The 19,652-nt window shown below is 53.6% G+C and overlaps 10 protein-coding genes across 10 annotated transcripts; 5 read left to right on the top strand and 5 right to left on the bottom strand.

Moving 5' to 3' along the window:
• Positions 1-147: 147 nt before the first annotated feature.
• Positions 148-1,238, bottom strand: W97_01106 (uncharacterized protein; the record flags this gene model as incomplete). Its single annotated transcript, XM_007779015.1, has 2 exons — positions 148-920; positions 974-1,238. 2 exons carry the CDS (start codon positions 1,236-1,238, stop codon positions 148-150), a joined length of 1,038 nt encoding a protein of 345 aa, XP_007777205.1.
• Positions 1,239-2,348: 1,110 nt separating this feature from the next.
• W97_01105 (uncharacterized protein) lies at positions 2,349-3,380 on the bottom strand (the record flags this gene model as incomplete). The annotated part of the gene is made up of 1 exon (XM_007779014.1): positions 2,349-3,380. The coding sequence occupies one exon, from the start codon at positions 3,378-3,380 to the stop codon at positions 2,349-2,351; it is 1,032 nt and encodes a 343-aa protein (XP_007777204.1).
• Positions 3,381-3,759: 379 nt separating this feature from the next.
• Positions 3,760-4,662, bottom strand: W97_01104 (uncharacterized protein; the record flags this gene model as incomplete). The annotated part of the gene is made up of 1 exon (XM_007779013.1): positions 3,760-4,662. One exon carries the CDS (start codon positions 4,660-4,662, stop codon positions 3,760-3,762), a length of 903 nt encoding a protein of 300 aa, XP_007777203.1.
• Positions 4,663-6,776: 2,114 nt separating this feature from the next.
• Positions 6,777-7,966, bottom strand: W97_01103 (uncharacterized protein; the record flags this gene model as incomplete). The annotated part of the gene is made up of 3 exons (XM_007779012.1): positions 6,777-6,867; positions 6,941-7,361; positions 7,450-7,966. The coding sequence occupies 3 exons, from the start codon at positions 7,964-7,966 to the stop codon at positions 6,777-6,779; spliced, it is 1,029 nt and encodes a 342-aa protein (XP_007777202.1).
• Positions 7,967-8,602: 636 nt separating this feature from the next.
• W97_01102 (uncharacterized protein) lies at positions 8,603-11,455 on the top strand (the record flags this gene model as incomplete). Its single annotated transcript, XM_007779011.1, has 6 exons — positions 8,603-8,716; positions 8,779-9,516; positions 9,575-9,702; positions 9,761-9,935; positions 9,982-10,275; positions 10,331-11,455. 6 exons carry the CDS (start codon positions 8,603-8,605, stop codon positions 11,453-11,455), a joined length of 2,574 nt encoding a protein of 857 aa, XP_007777201.1.
• A 331-nt stretch (positions 11,456-11,786) lies between these two features.
• W97_01101 (uncharacterized protein) lies at positions 11,787-12,554 on the top strand (the record flags this gene model as incomplete). The annotated part of the gene is made up of 1 exon (XM_007779010.1): positions 11,787-12,554. One exon carries the CDS (start codon positions 11,787-11,789, stop codon positions 12,552-12,554), a length of 768 nt encoding a protein of 255 aa, XP_007777200.1.
• A 1,009-nt stretch (positions 12,555-13,563) lies between these two features.
• Positions 13,564-14,697, bottom strand: W97_01100 (uncharacterized protein; the record flags this gene model as incomplete). Its single annotated transcript, XM_007779009.1, has 1 exon — positions 13,564-14,697. One exon carries the CDS (start codon positions 14,695-14,697, stop codon positions 13,564-13,566), a length of 1,134 nt encoding a protein of 377 aa, XP_007777199.1.
• Positions 14,698-15,191: 494 nt separating this feature from the next.
• W97_01099 (uncharacterized protein) lies at positions 15,192-15,607 on the top strand (the record flags this gene model as incomplete). The annotated part of the gene is made up of 2 exons (XM_007779008.1): positions 15,192-15,350; positions 15,422-15,607. The coding sequence occupies 2 exons, from the start codon at positions 15,192-15,194 to the stop codon at positions 15,605-15,607; spliced, it is 345 nt and encodes a 114-aa protein (XP_007777198.1).
• Positions 15,608-16,073: 466 nt separating this feature from the next.
• On the top strand, positions 16,074-16,865 carry W97_01098 (40S ribosomal protein S15; the record flags this gene model as incomplete). The annotated part of the gene is made up of 5 exons (XM_007779007.1): positions 16,074-16,091; positions 16,157-16,175; positions 16,315-16,372; positions 16,444-16,740; positions 16,796-16,865. The coding sequence occupies 5 exons, from the start codon at positions 16,074-16,076 to the stop codon at positions 16,863-16,865; spliced, it is 462 nt and encodes a 153-aa protein (XP_007777197.1).
• Positions 16,866-17,628: 763 nt separating this feature from the next.
• W97_01097 (uncharacterized protein) lies at positions 17,629-18,576 on the top strand (the record flags this gene model as incomplete). Its single annotated transcript, XM_007779006.1, has 1 exon — positions 17,629-18,576. The coding sequence occupies one exon, from the start codon at positions 17,629-17,631 to the stop codon at positions 18,574-18,576; it is 948 nt and encodes a 315-aa protein (XP_007777196.1).
• Positions 18,577-19,652: the final 1,076 nt, after the last annotated feature.

Raw genomic sequence — 19,652 nt, 5'->3', positions numbered from 1 at the left:
TTTTCTGTGGCTGTGTTTGTATCACCCAAGCTTTCATACACAACGCCGTAAATGCTGCGACCTCACTCAAGCATGTTACCAGTCTAAGCCATCTACCCTCTAACCTACCCCCAACGCTCACAGATGCAACCCTCCCCAGTCCACAAGCTACCATCCAGCCCCTCCACAAACCTGACTCCACCTCAGATTCCTCAGCCCATCCGGAAACTCCATGCCCTGCACCGTCCAACTCGCAAACGCAGTCTCCACACCCCACGCCATGGCCGCCTTAAGCCAATGCTTCCGCTTGCCCCAGACGGCGAACTCCAGCACCGTCAGCAGGCCATTCCCCGCGAAGAAGATCAGGATCCTACGCAGGCCCTCCGCCGAGAGCAGCGGCAGTAGCGCATAGACATGGAAGAAGCCCATGAGCACAAACACAGCCAGCATGCCCGCGCCTTTTGCCATCTTCTTGGGGACCCCGAGCGCGCAGAGCGTGTTCCGCACGGGGCTGAACGCGAGACTCATGCACGGCGCCGCGAAGGCGTTGTGCCACGTCTCGGTCCACAGTCCCGCGAGGCTGTCGCCGTGGTAGAGCGGGCCGAAGAGCGCGGGCGAGGATTTGTAGCGGAGCAGCAGCTGCATGGACGTCCAGATGATGTAGATGGCGAGCAGGATCTCGAAGGCGATGACGGGCGGGATCTGCGGCAGCATTTGAAAGACGGCGAACATGCAGATGTGGATGAGATACTGGTTGTGCTCGGAGAAGGACTGCTCGTGGGCGGAGTGCCGGATTTGGTTCGGCGTGAAGGACTCGTAGCGGAGCTCGGTGAGGAGGAGGGCCGCGAGGGTTGGGGCAGGCGGTGTAGGTTCGTAGATGTATTTGGGGAGGTTGTTGCGGCGGGCGAACAGGTCGAGGGCTTTCATGATGCCGATCTCGACTGAAGAGCGTTTTAGCTTGCGAGTTTGGGGCAAGACCTTGGGGTTGCTTTACTGGCAAAATTGTATATGCAGCGAGCTGCGATGCAGTTGAGAGGCGCTACATAGGGGCTTGCAGCGAACAACCCGACGGAGAGGAAAGTCGAGATTGCGTGCAGGGCATGACTTCCCTTTAGGAGAAGGTAAATTGCTGTATAAAGAATGGTAGTAGACACGAGTAAGCACGCGAGCGCAGGTGGCAGTTCATGCAGAAGCTGCTGCGCCGCCGGGTCTACAGGGGCGGGTTTGACGAATTGAGAAGAGGAATTGAGGTAGTCCATACTGCTGGAATGAACGATAGGAAAAGTTGAGAGATGAAGCTCGAGAGTCACTGTATAATAAAAAGCATCGCCTCAGTTGATAGACCGCCTACCTACGTCGTCCTACCTGCCGAAACCGGGTTGCGAGGGGTTACATCATTCCTTCATCATTGCAATGGTCCGCCGAAGACGTGTCAGTCGTGACGTCGAGTGAGCGGCTGACAGCAACATCGCTCATAGCCTTCCATTCTTCGACATCGTGAATGTATTGCGAAGAAGAGGCTCAAGAGAGATGCGATACAAGGGTGCCTGTCGAGCTGATGCAAGCAGTCCGCTTGATCCAGGAGCCGTCTCCGTGATCCGGACAAACTTCGGACGCATGTGAATAAGGAGCCTCATTCTTCCTCATAACGCCAAGTCTTCTTCCAGACAGCTACATAAAGTTACGCAAAGCATCTAATGCGAACCACATCGTACCGGCTGATGGACCGCCTGTTTGGGATGAGTTTAATCAAGCCATCTATGTGCAAGGCGCAGAAGTGCGCGTGAAAAGGGTCATATGTCAGGGAAATGTTTCGACACTTCGAGGTCATGGGTAATATATCTTAGGGTGCACTGAGTCGCACTCTAGCTAGTGGGGCATATCACAACCAGGAGCCTGAGCTTTGCCTCAAGGACGGTGGTACCGTGTGTGTGTGCAAGTGCTTTCTAGCAACAGTAGCAGAGCTGATATCTCCCTGTCAACCCCCACTTGAGGTAAATTGTCCAGCAATGCAAGAGCCAATTCGGCTCGATTAGGCAGCCACAACCACCTCTCGCCGAGCCTACGAAGGACGGGGTATCTACCGAGGAAGCGGTCACTTGATGGCGCGCGACCACAAGGCTTCTTGACACAGTATTGAGGCGTTTGCAGAGGTGGGCTGGCACATTAGATATATCTTCAGTGAATAGAAGGTGCAGGTTTGAATTATATAAACTGATTGTTAATATTTCTTGATAACATTGGAGGGTGGTCAAGCGGCTGCCGCTTCCTCAGTTAATACCCCCTCCTTCGTATGAGCCAGGCGCTTCAGAGATACATAGGTAGGATCACTTTCGTCCTTCTCGCACAAGCGAACCATCGCGTTCTCCTTACATGCGCGAGTGCATGAAGAAGTTCGAAGCTTCCAGCTCCCTACGACCGTTCAGAGGTTCGACTTGGATGCGGCCATCGGTCGGTGTTAGAACAGTCCCACCCGTTGCGCCGACCTGAGTTCCCAACACAGCGCTCACGACAGCGTCGAGATCTTCTTCTTCCTCGAACGACACGACAATCTTCTCATCCGAGCTCTTGATCTCTCTTAACCTTCCGACGGTCTTTTCATCCCAAGCTCTGGCGCCCAGAAGCTCCTCGCGGGCCTCATCATGAGTGCGCGCCTTTTTCGCCCGAAACGTAGCCTCGTGGAAGCCCTCTGTAGCGATTCTGCGGGCATTGATGTACAAGAGCAGCGCAGCAAGCGCCCAAGCCTGTTCTTGTGCCCTGGTGCCATTCTCCAAGTATCTCAGTGTCGTCGTTGCGTTCACGAGCCCGTAAGCAGCTACACAGAAAGCACAGAATGAGAAGGAGGCGGCCGAAATGTAGCAAGTCATCCACAGGATCTTATCCTCTGAGCTTCCGGCTCGGCATCGGACAATGCGCTCCATCAAGGGAGACACCATGGTGTCCACGAACCACATAGTCGGGGTGACTTCGACGTACATGGGGATGCCCCAGATCCAGACGCAGATGCCCGAAATGATGTCCAAGGAGACGTGAGCCCAGGTGTAATTACTCTCCCATAATGAGTTATGATGCTTGAGGCGCCACTCGCCGAACTTGGCGCCTAAACGGATGGCAAGGGCTAGGGATGTTATGATCCAGACGCTGCGGGCTGCGCTCTCGTCCGAGTTGATGATAGTGATGGCGCTGGCAATGGAGAAGCGGAGGAAGGCGATGCCGCTACAGAGTGTGCTGCAGAGACGGGGGAGGCGCGAGACTTGTGATTCCGCTGAGGAGTCGACACGCTGAGCGTGCGCGTATGACGGTGGGTTGATGAGAATTGTGGTAACGTCGCAGAGGCAAGTGAAGGCGAAGAGACTGAAGTTGATGACCTCCCAGGCGCTGGCGATTGAGAAGAACTCCATCGTGTATTGTTTGTCCGTGATAAAACCAACGCGTGGAGCAGCTTCGTTGTAAACACGGATTCGGATGGGTGATGACTTGATGTGAGAGTGGAAGATTGATAGCAATGCTTAGCTTGAAAACTACCGACAGCAAAGTCTGACCGAGTTGCTGACACTATTTCGTCTGTGCTCAAGGTTGTAACAAGTTAGAGAGAGAGAGAGAGAGAGAGAAGGGACGCGGGCGTGACGAAACCAAACACGGGTAGCCAGGCAACCTTCTGACAACCTACTTCATAAGGCGCTATTCTGCGCATGTGACTTAAGAAAGACATTCACTAAGATCTCCAACGCTAGCTCACTTCAATCAATTTCCAACAATCATCAACCGACAGAGCCATCATCAAGTTCCCCCGGACTCCCTCAATCCATCCGCAGATGCCGTCAACGAGTTTCGCACCGCAACCAACCCTACCCTCGCAGCATCGAGGCCACGCAGCGCCTCATCCACCTTCTCCAACGCCCGATCCGTCAGGGCAAGCGCGAACTGCACATCCACCGCTGCAACACGCACCCGGTAGCGAAGGTGGCTTGGCAAGGAGGAGTGTGGGGAGCGTGGGCTCGCCGACCGTGCCCTCTTCCTGCTGATGCGTGGCGTCCGTCGATCCTGCTCCTCCACCGAGTTCCCCTCTGGAGCAGTGGCAGCGGGCGGAGGCGTGGCTGGCGCTTCGACCGGAGAGCATGGCGAATACGTTGGGCTGCATGGTGAGACTGTCGGCGTGCGCGATAGGTACGGCCAGTTGGGCGGCGAGTAGCTCAGAGAGGGCCGCACCCCGCACGGGGAGGTTGGCGAGTACCTTGGGGAGGTCGGCGAATATCTTGGAGAGGTTGGCGAAAACGTTGGAGATGGTGGCGAGAATATCGGAGAGAAAGGCGCAAACGTCGGAGATGGCGGCGTGTACTCGGGGCTGGTTGGAGAATAGCTCGGAGACGGGGGCGAGGGACTTCGTGCTCCTGACGGGTACATTCCTGGATCGGCCAGGTGCCCGGAGGGGACTGTGGCGTACTGTTGCACCGGTGACGGGGGGGCATAGTCGTATCGGAAAGGCAGCCGATCATCTGGCGCGGGGAGCCTGGTGGTTGGAGTGGGCGGCGCTGGGGACGATGGGCTCAGCGTGGCGGTTGAGGCAATGGGGGATGAGGCAACGAAGACGACTTCGCAGGGTTGGTGCTGCGCGTGTGAAGCTTCGGCATCGTGAAGCCGTGCGCGCCTGGCTGCGAGATCGCCGCCGAAGGTGTTGTTCATCGTGTTGCGGTGGAGAGATTAGGGTAAACTTTGTGAGATAGAGGAAGTTTTACCAAGATGCTGAAGCTCTATTGGATATTGAGTTATGAGAATTGCGACACTTCGGAGAAAGAGCAGAAAGCGCGTCGCTCTAGATTTATAGAGAATGGGGACTGTTTTGAGTTCAAAATTTATACTTACCGCTGCGATGGCATCTATGTGGACGGTACGCTAAGCACCGAAGTGGAGACAGGAAACGGCTTCCCTAAGATTTGCGCAAGCTTCCAACCTTTGAGCGGGAAATTCTCCATTTTCGTGGTGTGGACTTAACATCGCCGTGGTTCTGACAGGCGGCGTAGCCATGGTGAGTTGTATTTCTGCTCCGCTAAGCGAGACCAATCCTAATGATGATGATTCTATAACATGTCAAAGATCTAGAAAGAGAACAAGAAGAACGCGCTCCCATGCAACGACAAGGCTTTACGAGAACACAAATAAGCTCCTCTTACCGACTCGAGTACAGTGACGCTGGCCTCACAATGCCGTATCATCAACATGTGAACCCCCTTGGGCGCATGATTTTTGCTTTCCAGATTCGCGATTCCAAACCACATACCACATCACGCCTTTGCAGCATTCAATCACCACACCAGCGACCATAACGAGGGTTACTGTCTGCCCAAATCCCCAGTGGTTCTCCCCGCCACTCGGCGTCAACAGAGTCTGATTAGCCTGCCTCAGGCTGATTGCCGACCAGAGGTGAACAGGATACTGAAATGAGCTGAAGAGTATCACCATTCCCTCCATTTCAATTTTGGGCGTCTTCCGGGAAACCCACTCCACTTGCGAAAGAGCAACTTCGTTGCCGTTGGAACAAGAGGATAATTTTCGGTTGGTGCGAATGGCAACGGCTAGGCAGCCAGCCAACAGCAAGTAGAACCAGCAGCCAGTGATGGCAATGTAGATATAGTCATGAGCGGGATGTGTTGCGGTCAGCGAAGAGGTAAGTAGAGCGTTGTAGCAGCGGCCTGGGGTTGTGTCGTCATATGAGGCAAGACGAACGCAGAAGACAATAATGAAGATAAGATAAACGATTCCGAAGAACAAGATGCCATATATGCGAGTGGAAATGCGGCGGCGGGACAAGATGTTTCTCATGGCAAGAGTCAAAGCTGGGATGTTTGACACGCTTGAAAGATGTCAGCGGTGAATGAACGAGCTCTCCAGATGAGCACAACATTGCTCTCAGGTCGGAAATGAACTGACGGATGAAGACGGGTAGAGTATGGGGGAGAATATACCCAGTAAAGCTTGCAATATCATAGACCAGATGAAGATGATAAATGCTCATAGATCTAGAGTCCACAAGCGCGCTTAGGAGGAGCGCGATGCCTTGTATGCAGCCCTCGTCAGTCTCAGCTTGACTGTCTGCCAGTCAAGGGCTTATACCGTTGATGGTCTGAGCATCGCTAGTAAGGAGCAAGACGCCGTTGATGATCTGTCTCTTTTTGTGACGTTGTTCTAGAGATCGCGGTGTATCGCGCTTCTTTTTCGTGCGGTACAGCCAGTCCCACCACAGGGAGAGGGAGAGAGACGTCAAGCCTAGGAGACCGAAAGAGAGCAGTGTCTGCAATGTCTATGTTAGCCGTCGAAGTGTTCTTCAGGAGGAAAGAAATCGAGGACTCACGCCAATCCCCCCTATATCGGGGTTGGCTACCCCCACATCTTGGCACGGCGAGATCACTGTCTGCTTCATTTTTCAGCGCTCAAGAGCCGTTCGGTCAATTCTAGATAGATATTTGGCTGTTCGCAATCCATCATGCCTTTGTGATTTTGCGCGACTCTCTTGAGTGAGGCTGTGTCAGCTCCGCCTCGGCGGCAGGGCTGATCCCGTGACCTCGTATATGAAAGACGCCTCTTTCGCCAAGCATCGACTGCAGCCTCGGAGTGCGCCTTGCGGGTTTCCTTGCCAGGCTGGCAGCAGAGAAAGAGAACAGTGCTGCAGGTTCCAGGGGCAATACAAGGGGAGGGAAATGGCTGTCTAGTTGGGTATATCTCGGTAGCCTGAAGCATAAATCTGCTGCTATAAACAACATGAGCGCTTTCGAATTGCAAACATGCGTACCCAATTCTTTCTATCGCCCAAACCGCATCTTCGCCTTTGCAAACCGATGTAGTGCTCGGAGGAAGGTCTGGTAGCCCACACCTGCATTGTCTGGTGCATGACTAGAGAACTGCCGTTAGCTGCCGGTTCAGAAGTCGAAAATTCTAACAAGAACCTCTGCTTGCTGTGACTTACTAGATCTCGGTCAGTCGAACTTGCCACGGCGGATACCCCTTCAGCTCCACCCTCGGCCCAAACAGCACTAACAAGTCCGGCTCCCCCATCACGCTCTCGCTGATCTCAGCATCAATCAACTCAGCGCTGATATCAGCTGGCGAGAGCTTCCCGCGCTGCGACATCTCAGCAAGAGTCTTGGTGAGGTCCACCAGCGTGCTACGGCCGTCCTCTGCGCTGAGAAGCAGGACCGTGATGTGAAATGGCGACGTGGAGAAATCGGATGCTGTCGCGAAAGCGGAGGGCGGCGTTGCCGGAGGGCTGAAGGTGGGAAGATGCGGAGCACGGAGAGATAGGGATGGTTTCTTGAGCGTGCCAAAGTAAGATTCTAGAGTTCTGGAGATATTTCGGTGGGTTTGGGGGATGTAGCTCTTCAGCACGCCTGTTCGTCGAGATAGTTAGCCATTGCACCCTCGAAGCTTACGAACAGTAGATGCAATAAAGGTAGTTCCATAAGACGAGGCGCTTACCTGTCTTCTCGTAGATGCTGACCACTGGTATACCAGCACTAGCACACCATGCAGCTATCTCTCCAACGTCATTGACAAGCCCTTCGAGCCCACCACCGCCATCCTGCTCATCGTCATTGAAATCAAGTATGACGCTGAGGTGCTGAGGCAGCCGACTCAAGTTGCTGACATCCTTCCTTATAAGCTCCGGCGTGCGGTGGTGATAGTAGAGAACGGCGAAGATATGGTCGACAATAGCATGATAAGCTCTTCGCACACGTATGTAGGCTGAGAAGAGGGCGTGTATGACGGTGTATATTAGGACGTAGAGGTACTGTCGTAGGAAGCCCTTGGAAGGCTTTGACCTGGAAGACTTTTGCGGCTTCCCAGACGAGGATGGAGCTCTCGACGGTGATTTCGAGTCTGGTGTTGGCGGTAGATATGGCCTCAAAAGCCTCTCCCGATCGTGTGCGGATAGTGGGCGGCCATCTGGGAGGACATTGCGGCGTAGTGCCTCGGTTTCCCGGAATCCCACCATTGCTAGAGACAGAGAGTGAGATAAATGCTGTACGACTAGATGATGGCGTGAAGCAACCACCCTTGAGTCCTTTTATGTCACAAGTAGAACAACGAGATCAGAGGCAATGGCCCCAAAACATTGAGGCTGAGAGAGGCGGGCGTCGTCAGCAATTGTGCGGCCCTGTTGATCATCTTGGGACAACCGTTGAAAGTCCCGGGCATTCGTCACCACGGACCCCGGCTCAGGCACCGGCGCTTTCCCCGGACTTCTGACAGCTTGGTTCCGGCGCATTGGCGCGCAGCTTCGAAACACCAACAACCTCAGGCATTCTTGCAAGTGCCAGTAAGTCTAGTCCTTTACGCAGCAACTGATCATGTTCAAGCGAGAAGCTGGCTCAGCACTTATTCACACACAATACTGACAAAGTCGGTCAGACGCCATATTGTACCCGTATTACTGCAAGTACTATTCCGACACCAAGCAATACACAAGGGCCAGGACGTGGCTGGTCCTTCGAGCGGAGACGACGGCTTCAGAAATTCGGAGGCAGGGGTCAGCTTGGTACAGTGCAGGAAGAGATTCCGACAACGAATTGATCCCCAGTTGCCTGCCTCATCGAGCGCACACCGCCCGCGCATGCGGTTGTAGGCGAAGATGCCGCCAGGTCCAGCGGCAGATACAGCTTCATTGCTGTCGCGAGGCAGCTCATCTGGTGGGGGCAGAGCTGGCATTCCCAAGGGCACCACATTCACCCTCGATAACTTCTCAGTCAGTGGACACCTTTCTCTGGATCCCCGCGAATTGCAATTGACTGATTGAAGCGCACGTAGAGCAAGGACTTCATAGTCAAAGACTTCATCGAAGCGTTGTCCGACAGCGCGATCCCTGCGAGTCGCCGATCAGCTCCCTCCAGCCAGCAAGCAGCCTTTGACCCTAAGCCTCTCATTCGCACCTTCGAACATGCATTGTCGCGCTTAAGTGCCCTATCCGAAGAGCTAGAATCACATGAGAATGAACTGTCGAGCTCCGTCCGTCGCGCGGAGGCACAGCATCACCAGAGTGTCCAGTCGCTGGGTCGCAAGCTAGATCAAGCATTCAGGTCATTCGAACGGTTAGACAGCTCATTGAACGGCGGAACTGGGGACGGAGATGGCGATGCTGGCGGTAATGTGGCTGTCAGGATTGGCGAACGGTTGGAAGAGCTAGACCGGCAGCGACAACGGGCACAAGACGCAAAGTTCCTCATACAATGCTGGATGGAAGTCAGCGAAAAGGGCAATCTGTCGAGTCTAGAAGATGTCCGAAGATTGGGTGGAGGAGACGGCAAAGTTCGATGCGCGCACATTGCCAGACAGCTTTTACGACTTAGTCATAGGCTTGAGGCCGACGACTCAGCAGAAGTCAATGGAAGCCGAGCGGTAAACGGAGTAAACGGTGTGCGTAACGGAAACAATCGGAGCAGATATCAGGCCAGAGAGGTTATCGAGAAATTCCTGGAGTCACTCGAAAAGGATCTCCTGAAGCAGTTTGATGAGTTCTACCGCAAGCAGAACTTTGACGGCATGAGAGTAAGTTTAACCAGGATGAACGCTTTTTAGACAGCTCATGCTAACGCTCAAGATGTAGGAATGCGCTATCGCTCTACGTGGTTTCAACGAGGGCGCAAGCGTAATGGCAGTATTTGTCAATCAACATCAGTTCTTTATCGACAAGAGTCAACTGGTGGTTGAAGAGGTCGCTGAGGATGGCGAAACGTACGTTTCTCCCGTGAAGCTGGTCTCTCAAGAGCATCAGAACTGATTTCTTCTCCAGCTGGGATCGATTAGCGGATCCCGACACTGAACCGCCGGGTGTCGAGCCTAGCCTTCAGAATCTAGTTGATGAAGTCAAGCTCGTGGTTCAGCAGGAGTCCTTCTTCATTAAGAGGGCATTTCCCTACTACGACGAAGTGCTACAGCGGTTTTTACAAAGAATCTTCCAGCAATCTGTGAGTATTATGCGCACAAATGCTTTGACTGCTCCTGACCTGGCAGATTCAACAACGTCTGGAGATGGTGCTGGATAAGGCGAACTCCATATCTTCCTTGGCATTCCTCAGGTCACTGCAGGCCGCACGAAGCTACATTGGCGCCCTCGTCGATGATTTGAAGTCTCATGGTTTGACCGAGCACCCTGAGCCCGTGTCGTCCCAGATTGCGGCTACACTCGACCAGCAATTGGACGACCTGTTCGTACCTTATTTCGTTGGCTCATCCTACATAGAACGAGAGAAGAGAAACCTAGACGAACTATATTCATCTTTGCTCTTCAAGTTCACCATCTACCACGTAAGTATTGACTGCTCTTTGTGGAATGAGGCAAGGCGTTTACACGTGCGAACAGTCTCGCAGACAAAAAGTACCGACCACTTACCTTGCTTCCCTAGGGAAACGAGGCCGAGAAATGATCGCCTCAGCTCGAGACGCCTACATGGAACGGCTAGACTCTTCAGATCTGCCAGCGTCGCAGAAAGCAATGCTCATCCGCATCGCCGGCCTCAAAGACAGCGACAGCGACAAAAGCAAAGGCGAGATCGACGTCACAGAGGAAGACGGCAAGCTTTCCCTCCCCAACGCCAAGCGAATGCTCAAATGGCTCGCTGAGGGCGTCGGCCGTGGTCTCGAGCTCGGCGGCGGCGCAGAGACGCCCAAAGACGTGCAGGCGCTGCTCGGGCTACTGCTTACCCACATGGGCGAGATCTACCTTGAGACGGCGCTCGACGGCGCATCTGAACTCGCCGCCTCGCAGGAGTCTTCAAAGACAGAACCGGACTTGACATACCTCGCCTCCCTGCGCACCGCAATCAGCATCCTGCACCTCCTCCAAACATCCACCCAAACAGTCCTCCTGCCCCTCGCATCCTCGAACTTAACCATCCGCCGCGAGATCGAAAAAGCCGTGGCCCTGACCCTAGCGACCCTGGAGTCCAAGATCAGCACAATCCTTCACCGCACCCTCGACGCCGCGTTGGCGTGGGTATCCCGCCTGCTGGCCGCGCAGAAGAAATCGGACTTCCGCCCCCGTGACGACGACCTCATCGCCCTGGGCACCGAAACACCGACCGCGCTTTCCGTCTCAGCGTTCCTGGCCCGCGTCGCTGGGATTGCGTCATCTGCGCTCTCGGGGCAGAACCTCGTGCTCTTCCTTACGGAACTCGCCTCTGGACTGCGCATGGCGCTGCTGGAGCATTTCCGGCGGTTCAGCGTCAGTTTGGCGGGTGGGCTGGTGGTTAGTAAGGACGTGACCAAGTATGTGGAGTTGGTAAGGGGGTGGTCTGTTAGCGAGGAGTTTGGGAGGGAGGGTGGCATGGAGGTGCTGGTTGAGGTGGCGAATCTGTTTGTTATTGGGCCGGAGGCGCTGAGAGAGAGACTGAGGAATGCGAGAGAGGGGAGGGAGTTGAGGAGCTATGTGTTGAGAAGGGAGGATGCCGGGAGTGTGGGCGTGCAGGCGGTGCTGAGCTCGTTGTAGGTGGCAGAATTGTAGGGTGTACGCTTTGAAAGCAGACTGGCCCAGTGGCGACATTGACGCTGGCACGTTCTGTATGGTGAATTTGGTCGGTCTAAGGTTTGATCAAGTTCACACCGACCGTTCCGAATCTTCTTCACAAGCACAGCAAAGGTTTTCCATTCAATCAGAGTCAGGTTTCCTTGCAGGATGGATTCACCTTTCGCACTTCACCTCATAGCTCCAGCCACATGGAATTGCGTAGTACATTTACAGCAACTTTCTCTCTTTCTGTCTCGTTCCACAGGAGCTACTGCATACGCGTTCAAGCAAAACGAAACGCTTATTAGCCGTGATGGCAATCTCATCGCTCGCCTGCATCATTGATGCTATCAGCCATGTACTCCTGCGATTCTTCCACCTCGAGTCAACCCTCCGATTCTTCGCCAAATACACCACTAACACGCCCGCAAACCTAAACATCCTGGAATTCTCTGACCTCTGCAGCGCTATCACGAACAGCCTCGTCCAGCTCCGCTTCCTCCTGCTCGTTACCGCCACTGCCCTCTTTTACAGGCACAGCACTACTCTCAGCATTTGGGCCATTCCGTGCCTCTTCCTCATCGTCCTGCTTGCTGGGTGGTATCTCGTCTGCATTTTCCGGAAACATCGCAATATCGGCACTGAGGACGACCCCTCGGCACAGCCCACGAAGAGCTTAGCGTCGCTCTGCCTCAACATCTGCTGCCTCACCATCAGCCTTGTCCTCACCATCGTCGTCAAAGTGATGGTTGACGCTACGCTTGAAGTCCAGATGTCGGTTCCCTGCACGCTGTACGAGTGCTATCTCGCAACCGGGAAGCGTCCCTTGGGCGCGGCTACCAAGCGCGATATTGCTGGGTGGCTGGCTATTCTGATCGCTTGCTATGCGCTTTACATAGCAACTTTTACAGTACCGGATAATGAGACGCTGAGGTCGCCGGAGCGTGGCGACGTGGTCCGCGAACAGATCAGACAGATTGGGATGCTCGTGTTGCATCATGTTGCCCGTAGAAATACTGCAGCGTGGAGAGCGGTGGCTGAGCGGTATGAGGCTAGAGAGGCGGGGCGTGGAGGGGAGTAGCGGGACTGAATATGCAGTCGGACTTTGGGGTAGAGGCTGCTGGAAAGTTGACAGTGAGAAAGTCACGGACAGGAAAACCTTATGATGGAGATGGATACATGGTGGTGATTGAACTCGGCACGAAATGTTCAGACATTGGCAGCGTTTATGCGTCCGACATCATCATCCTTGTTCGCGTGTGCAGTTCACGTACTATACTCAACAAGAACAACGCAAATGGCAGTGTGAAGAGGCTGAAAGACGATACCATATTCTCTAGTTTATCGTGATTCCCAGGTCCCCCTATCATCATCTACGTCCTCCTTCTTAAGCTGCCCTATCGTGCTGAGGGACTATCTAGTTGTTACGTGCGCTATTCACGGTGGCTATTATGATTTCTCTATGTCTTATCTACACCGCCATGTCTCAATCGTCCTGGGTCCTGACGTTGCCGCTTTTGGAAGTTGAGGGCTTTCTATACAACGACGCATGTTAGGCATAGGGATAGGGACAGGAGCAGGGACAGGAGTAGGGACAAGAAGACTTTTGCTGCGTTCTACGAGGATACTCATGTTACCGCTTTTGGAACTTAGGCTGTCCGTAGAATGACACTAGATAGTAGAAGAGGACCGGAGGATAGGACATCAGCACGATGGGGGAGAGGATGATAGGAGAATCGGGGGACAGCAGGACTGTGGCGGCGTGCCAACGAGACCCCCTATATTACCGCATTCAGAAGGCAAGGGCTGTCCGTATAATTCTTCGCACACCCAATGGGAAAGCGGGGAAACTGAGGGTTTGCAATACCAATATTAGTTCATAGTTGCAAGCTCGCTACAGCTCGAAGTGACAAATCGATCGTTCGGCCCAACAGTCCCATCAAACGACACGCTCACTGTATGCAAGAGACGCGCCAAGACTCCGACCAGCGCCCGCTAAAGCTCACTACCAAGTCATGCATCGTCCACAAGAACGCTTCATCAAAGACCACCAAGCCACGTTAGCAAGAATCAGACCTCGAACAACGCAGCTAGTACATCTTCTTCTTCTTCGCCGCCGATGCCGCCAACTGCTCCAGCTTCTTCTTCTTCTCGGCCTTCTCACGCTTGAGCCTGTTCTCCTCCGCGAGAGCCTCTTCATCTTCCTTCTTCGCCACGCGCAAACTCATCTGCTCCTCTTCTTCGAGATCCCACGCCGCGGCTTCCATGTCTGACGATGCATCCGATGCGCCGTCATCGTCCTCTTCCTCCTCATCGGAGTAACTAGCGTAGGTATAGCGGCCCTTCGACGCCGCCTTCGCAGTAGATGACGTGCTACGACTCCGATCCATAGGTCGCGAGCGATCGCTGTCATATCCGGGCCTCCGTGCCGCGGCGGAGAGGCCCATAGTACCCTTGTAAGCTGGTTCCGCCGGCTTCGGGCGCATCGTGCCGGTGTAACCAAGGTCAAGTGGCTTTCTCTTCTCCTTGACCGGCTCTGCACCTTTCACCTTCGGTTTTTCCGGACTCCTGCTCCGACCTGGCCCGCTTACTTTATTATCCTTGGCTAATGGTTGCTTGCTCTTCGCGCCTGCTGGTTGCGCGCCTTTTGCGGCGGCTAATGGAGCTGGTCGTTCCTTCTTTGCGAGCTTCTCGACAGGCTTGTGCTTGATGGATCCGATGGCGGTTTTGGCTTCTTGTGCGGCTTTCGCTCGGGCGAGGATCTCGGCGTATGAGCCTTTCTTCGGCGCTGCTGCTGGGACAGAGGGCGCTTTGTTTGTGGGGGGTGGGGCTTGGTTGGGCGTCGGCTTTACGGCAGATGCTGGAGCGATTGTTAATGAGGTTGTTGGCCTCACGTTTGCAGTGCCGCGATAGGGTATCGAATCTGGTTTCTGCGCAGGTGCTCGCGGTCGGTCGACGGCTGTTTGTCCCTCGCGCTTCTGCGCTTTCGCTCCTGCCGCCGCTAGATCGCCTTCTGCCTTTCGCTTTGGTGGCGCATTTGGACTCGCTCCGTTCGTGACGGTCGGCCGCGTGGGCTGGGAGGGCTTGGATGCTGTGGATTCATTTTGAGGCGTGGAACCGGTCGTGGGCTTTGGGGCGCCGATAGAAGACAGGAGGGAGTCGAGAGTCTGAGGTGCTTCAGCGCAGTCCTTCAAGGCAGAATCCAGCTGACCTACGCTCGTCATGGCGGAGCGGACGAGTTTGTTGTATTACCAATGTTTGGTAGCGAATGAGGACGTTGTCATAATGCTAGAGGTTGGAGATGGAATGGAGCGCGAAGCTCGGGGAAGGAGCCCTCTTTAAAGACCCACTGGAAGAGTGTAGAGAAGTGAAATGCGCCGCGTGAGGTTGTGGAAGGAACGCGCGGATGACGAATGGCAAGAGTGAAGTCGTCCGGCGCCAAGACCTGTTTGCGGAACAAGAGGCTACGACGTTTCGGGCAAGTCAAGCGAGCCCACAGCACATCGGCGAAACTTTTGGCGGTGCATCTTCTTCAGAGCTCACGCCGACGTCTTCCACACAAACCACCTTCTGGACTTGCAGTTTCAGTCTCCGGCACCCCGGTTAAATCGATTGAGCTCTAGTTCTACACCCACAAAAACAACAGTGAGACTTTCCTGTTATAGGCTTCAATCGCATCAGCTCCGGGTGTCTAACGGCGTGCGCAGCATCCATCAAAATGAAGCACCTCGCAGCTTACCTCCTCCTCGGCCTCGGCGGCAACACCGACCCCTCTGCCTCCGACATCAAGGGCGTCCTCGAGTCTGTTGGCATTGAGGCTGATGATGACCGTCTGGAGAAGCTCCTCGAAGAGCTCAAGGGCAAGGACCTCAACGATGTATGGCCATCATGAAGAACTTGAGGGCAAACGACCCTATAATGGACATGAGGACTAACAACTGCTCACAGCTCATCCAACAAGGCAGCCAGAAGCTCGCATCCGTCCCGTCCGGCGGTGCTGGTGGTGCCCCGGCTGCTGGTGGCGCTGCCGCTGCTTCTGGCGGCGGTGCTGCCGCAGAGGAGGAGAAGCCTGCCGAGAAGGAAGAAGAGAAGGAGGAGTCGGACGAGGACATGGGCTTCGGTCTCTTCGACTAAGTGTGATGCGAGAGGAGCGCCGGTCATTGGTCATTTCGAAGGATATAAGAGCTTCGATTGCTGTATCATGTCGGACCTGGCTGGACTTTGGGAGGAGTTGTGCGAGCTGGGGGCAAGGATTTCAATTACACATTGTCAATGTATGCTCCATGGGGCGCTTGTTCAATGCCTTAGTCCAATTTAGCCGTACTTCCCCAACTGCATATTCGTGACTTCTATATAACTGGAACAATTTGCGTGGTACTGTTCCTGTAGCGTTCAGTTGGCCTGTGATGATCAAGATAAGATATCTTCGAGCGCTGCTGGTGCTGGCGGATGGCGCCGAACCTGATGCCAAGACCTCGCTTAATCAGGACGCACTTTTGAAAGTCGAGAACCTCCAACGAAGGCCGTCGACACATCAACCCACGACAACTCCACCGCGTTCATCGAAGTTAATACAGTAGCGCTTCGACATCACGCAAAAATGGCTGACGAGAACTACGTGAGTTTGGATCTGAGCAGCAGGCCTTTCAACGCCGCGGAGTGCTAACTAATTCTCTTCAACAGAACGCCGAGGAGGCTGCCGGTACGCTCTGATACCCTTGATAACACCTGTCGCGATCCGCCGGCTGTGTTTTGAACGCCTGTTTCGACATTGGGGGGATGGTTTCGGCAATGGGAAACGCACAAAGGGGAGCCCAGGCTAACCCTGTTGCGATGCGCAGAGCTCAAGAAGAAGAGAGCATTCCGCAAGTTCTCCTACCGCGGAATTGATCTAGACCAGTATGCGCATCTCACTGCGCTGAAGAGCGCTACTACCCACACTTCGCGGTTGGTGCTGACAAGTTTGCCAGACTCCTCGACCTTTCCTCCGAACAGCTCCGCGATGTCGTCCACGCCCGCGCTCGCCGTCGGTTCAACCGCGGCCTCAAGCGCAAGCCCATGGGTTTGATCAAGAAGCTCCGCAAGGCCAAGCAGGAGGCCAAGCCCAACGAGAAGCCGGACCTGGTCAAGACGCACCTTCGTAACATGATCGTTGTGCCGGAGATGATTGGCAGCGTTATCGGTATCTACTCCGGCAAGGAATTCAACCAGGTCGAAATCAAGCCGGAGATGGTTGGTCACTACCTTGCAGAGTTCTCGATCTCATAGTAAGTACAGGATGCGGATAGATGATGAGTGGAATGAGTTCTCACATCTGAACAGCAAGCCGGTCAAGCACGGAAGGCCGGGTATCGGTGCAACGCACTCTTCGCGTTTCATCCCTCTTAAGTAAATGCTCTGGGTTCAGATATGGGGCTTATGGGGGATGCAGGCTACGGTTTTCACGTAGTTTCATAAATTATTGATGTAGCCTTCGAAATGCTCGAATTGTGCTGTGAAGAAACCTTTCTGACATCCTTGGATCATGATCATGCCGTGAAATTTCGAGATCAGTCAGACTACCGGGTCTGAAGTGAAACGACGTGGACTGAGCTTGATTCTCATTTACAATACTTTGGCTCCGTCATGTCAGGACCGTGTCGTACGTTTTCGCGCCGAGGTGGCTCCATATCTTCACTTCACTTCTTTTCGAGACTCTTGAGCTCACTCCCGTCTAGAACCTCGGCTTGACCCTTGCAAAGCAACCTCATCACCTCTCCGAAAACATCTATCAAACATCACCTCCAACTGTCCTTCATCCCTTCACTGTGAGCGCGCCTGAGTCAGATATGGTAGGTTTCCTAGTAGTGAACTCTTGTTCGTCCTCATTAACGCGTCAGCCTACCAGGCCACTATCAACTCGTACTTCCCACGATTCGCCGACGGCGATGTCGAAATCCATTTATCGGAAAAACCGGAGGACGTCTTCGTACTGCACAGCTTCGTTCTAGCATTGCATTCCCCGTTCATGAAAGCCAGCCTCAGCGATCGATGGAGCAAGAAAGAAGGTGGAAAGGTCCGGTGGATCTATCATCTAGCGACTGATAACGAAGGCTCTATCAGCATACTCATCAAATGCGTGAGTTTATATTCAGTCACTTCTTCATTTATCTAACATGGTTTATCAGAACGGTGAAAGCTCCAAGAATGACCAGACTAAGACCAAGCCTAACAATGCGACTGGACCAAGGTCCGGTCCAAGGCTCGTCAATCCTACGAAGAGCATTTGGACTGCAGATTCAACAACGAAGGCAGTTGCGAATGCACACAAGCAGCTACTCGGAGCATTCTATCACATTCCTCCAACTTTCGTGAATGAGCGCTGGTCCTTTCAGTCACAGATATCAAAACTGCTCACGCTCGCCGAGATTGCGGACATGTATGGCTGCAGCCATCTTGTCAATTTGCCAATTGAAAACTACATCCATCAGTACCAGTTCCTGGTCTCGTCGCTCTGTTCAACAAAGCCTGTGGACATGCTCGGTCTATCTTTGAAACTAAAGAGTGATTGGATCTTCAAGGAGGCGACCATCGTCATTGTGGGCCACGACGCTCCAACGTTCGAGCAAGCGCAAAAGAAGATAGACACCATGGGGACCGGGATGTCTGAATTCATCGAACGGAAACGTGCGGAGTTCGTTGAAAAGCTTCACGACGTCGACCACGACCTACTTCGTCTTGAGTCATACTCGTCTCGTCAAGGCCCGGCCAAGAAAATGCATTTCATAGCAACGGCGTTCTTTGGCATGGTCCTCAAAGACCGCCTCGACAATGACCTCGGCTCCGCCTTGGGAGCTGGATATGCGAAACTTTACCACGAGATGACGCATGGCAGATGGTACACGGCCCATGAACTGCACTCATTCTTGGCGACTTTTGACCTGAAAAGCTTTGCCGAGGGTAACGGTGAGAGTTTTCTAGATGAGATCACTTCCAAAGCAGCCGAAGCCCTGGGAGATGTCTTAGGAAATTCGCCAGTGTGGTCATTCAAGGAAGAGGCCCCTCAACTCAGGTGCATCGAAGTCTCAGAAGATGAACTGCCATGGAAGAAGAGTACCGACTGAACACTGCGTTTCGCTCCTCACACTAGCGGTCTACTCTTACGCTGAACACCTCGATACCCCCCACGCGAGTGACAGCTATCGCCGGACTCGTAAACTACCGGACTTACAACTCACTCTCAAATCACCGAAATCCGTTAGATTCACCACGTCTCCAAAGATCTTTACTTTAGCCATCCTACCTCCAGATATAGCTTGCACATTTTTATGTGGCAGCATACCATGAAGGATTATCCCTACTCACGACCTCCGTATGCTGACTGAAGATCTATCTGTTTTTCGGAGTCCGGCAATTTCTGTCACCCAGGTGCCCCCGTCTCCACAGCGTCGTTCCAGGCGCGCAGCAAGAATCTCAAGTCGGCACTCAGAGGTACAGCCGCCAGCAACGTAACTCATTCTCATGGCCTGGTCATCAGTTACTCGTCCTTCCTGAGTTCAAGATGGCGAGTTTTTCTAGATTTAGGCTTTCTGCAGGTTATCGGAGGCTTGTGTGCTTGAGCTCCTCAAAAGTCGTTCTTGTCCTTCTCTGCTTCAGAGCTCATTGCTTTCACGATCTCTCATATGCTGTTGCCTTCTGCCCTGCATGCGCGTCACATATTCACTGCGAGGAATGCTGCACGGATTACCAGCAGAGGCTCATGCAGCTAGCATCTACATTCGGAGTTTTCAAACAATCTCAAGACGGCTACACGTGCTTGAGTGCAAGATGCGTATGCTAGATCTGGAGTCCTTTACAGCATGCAGCCACGACTACCTAACATCAAGCCCTGGTTGCAGCATAGCCATATACCGCAGCCGCAGTCGGCTCATCAACCATCGAAAGATGTTCTCGGATCGCTGCGAATCGCCCAGTTTGATTTTGGTATGCAGCAGCAGCGCTATGCAGATGTTCTTTACCTTAAGAGAGATAGTCAGCCTTACTCTACAGATGTCTTATAGCAAGCCCTAGCTTATATCTCTAGCCGCTTAAGAGTGCGAATCTATAGCTTTATCTTGACCCTAATCTACTATCCCCTTATAATAGGACTAAACTTCCTCTCTAACTAATGCTATATTCTCTAGAACCCGCGCAAATCCTA

Source organism: Coniosporium apollinis (assembly GCF_000281105.1).
Source record: "Coniosporium apollinis CBS 100218 chromosome Unknown supercont1.4, whole genome shotgun sequence".
Taxonomy (NCBI): domain Eukaryota; kingdom Fungi; phylum Ascomycota; class Dothideomycetes; genus Coniosporium; species Coniosporium apollinis.
Note: the sequence above shows the minus strand (reverse complement) of the source record. Positions and strands in the feature narration are given on the sequence as shown.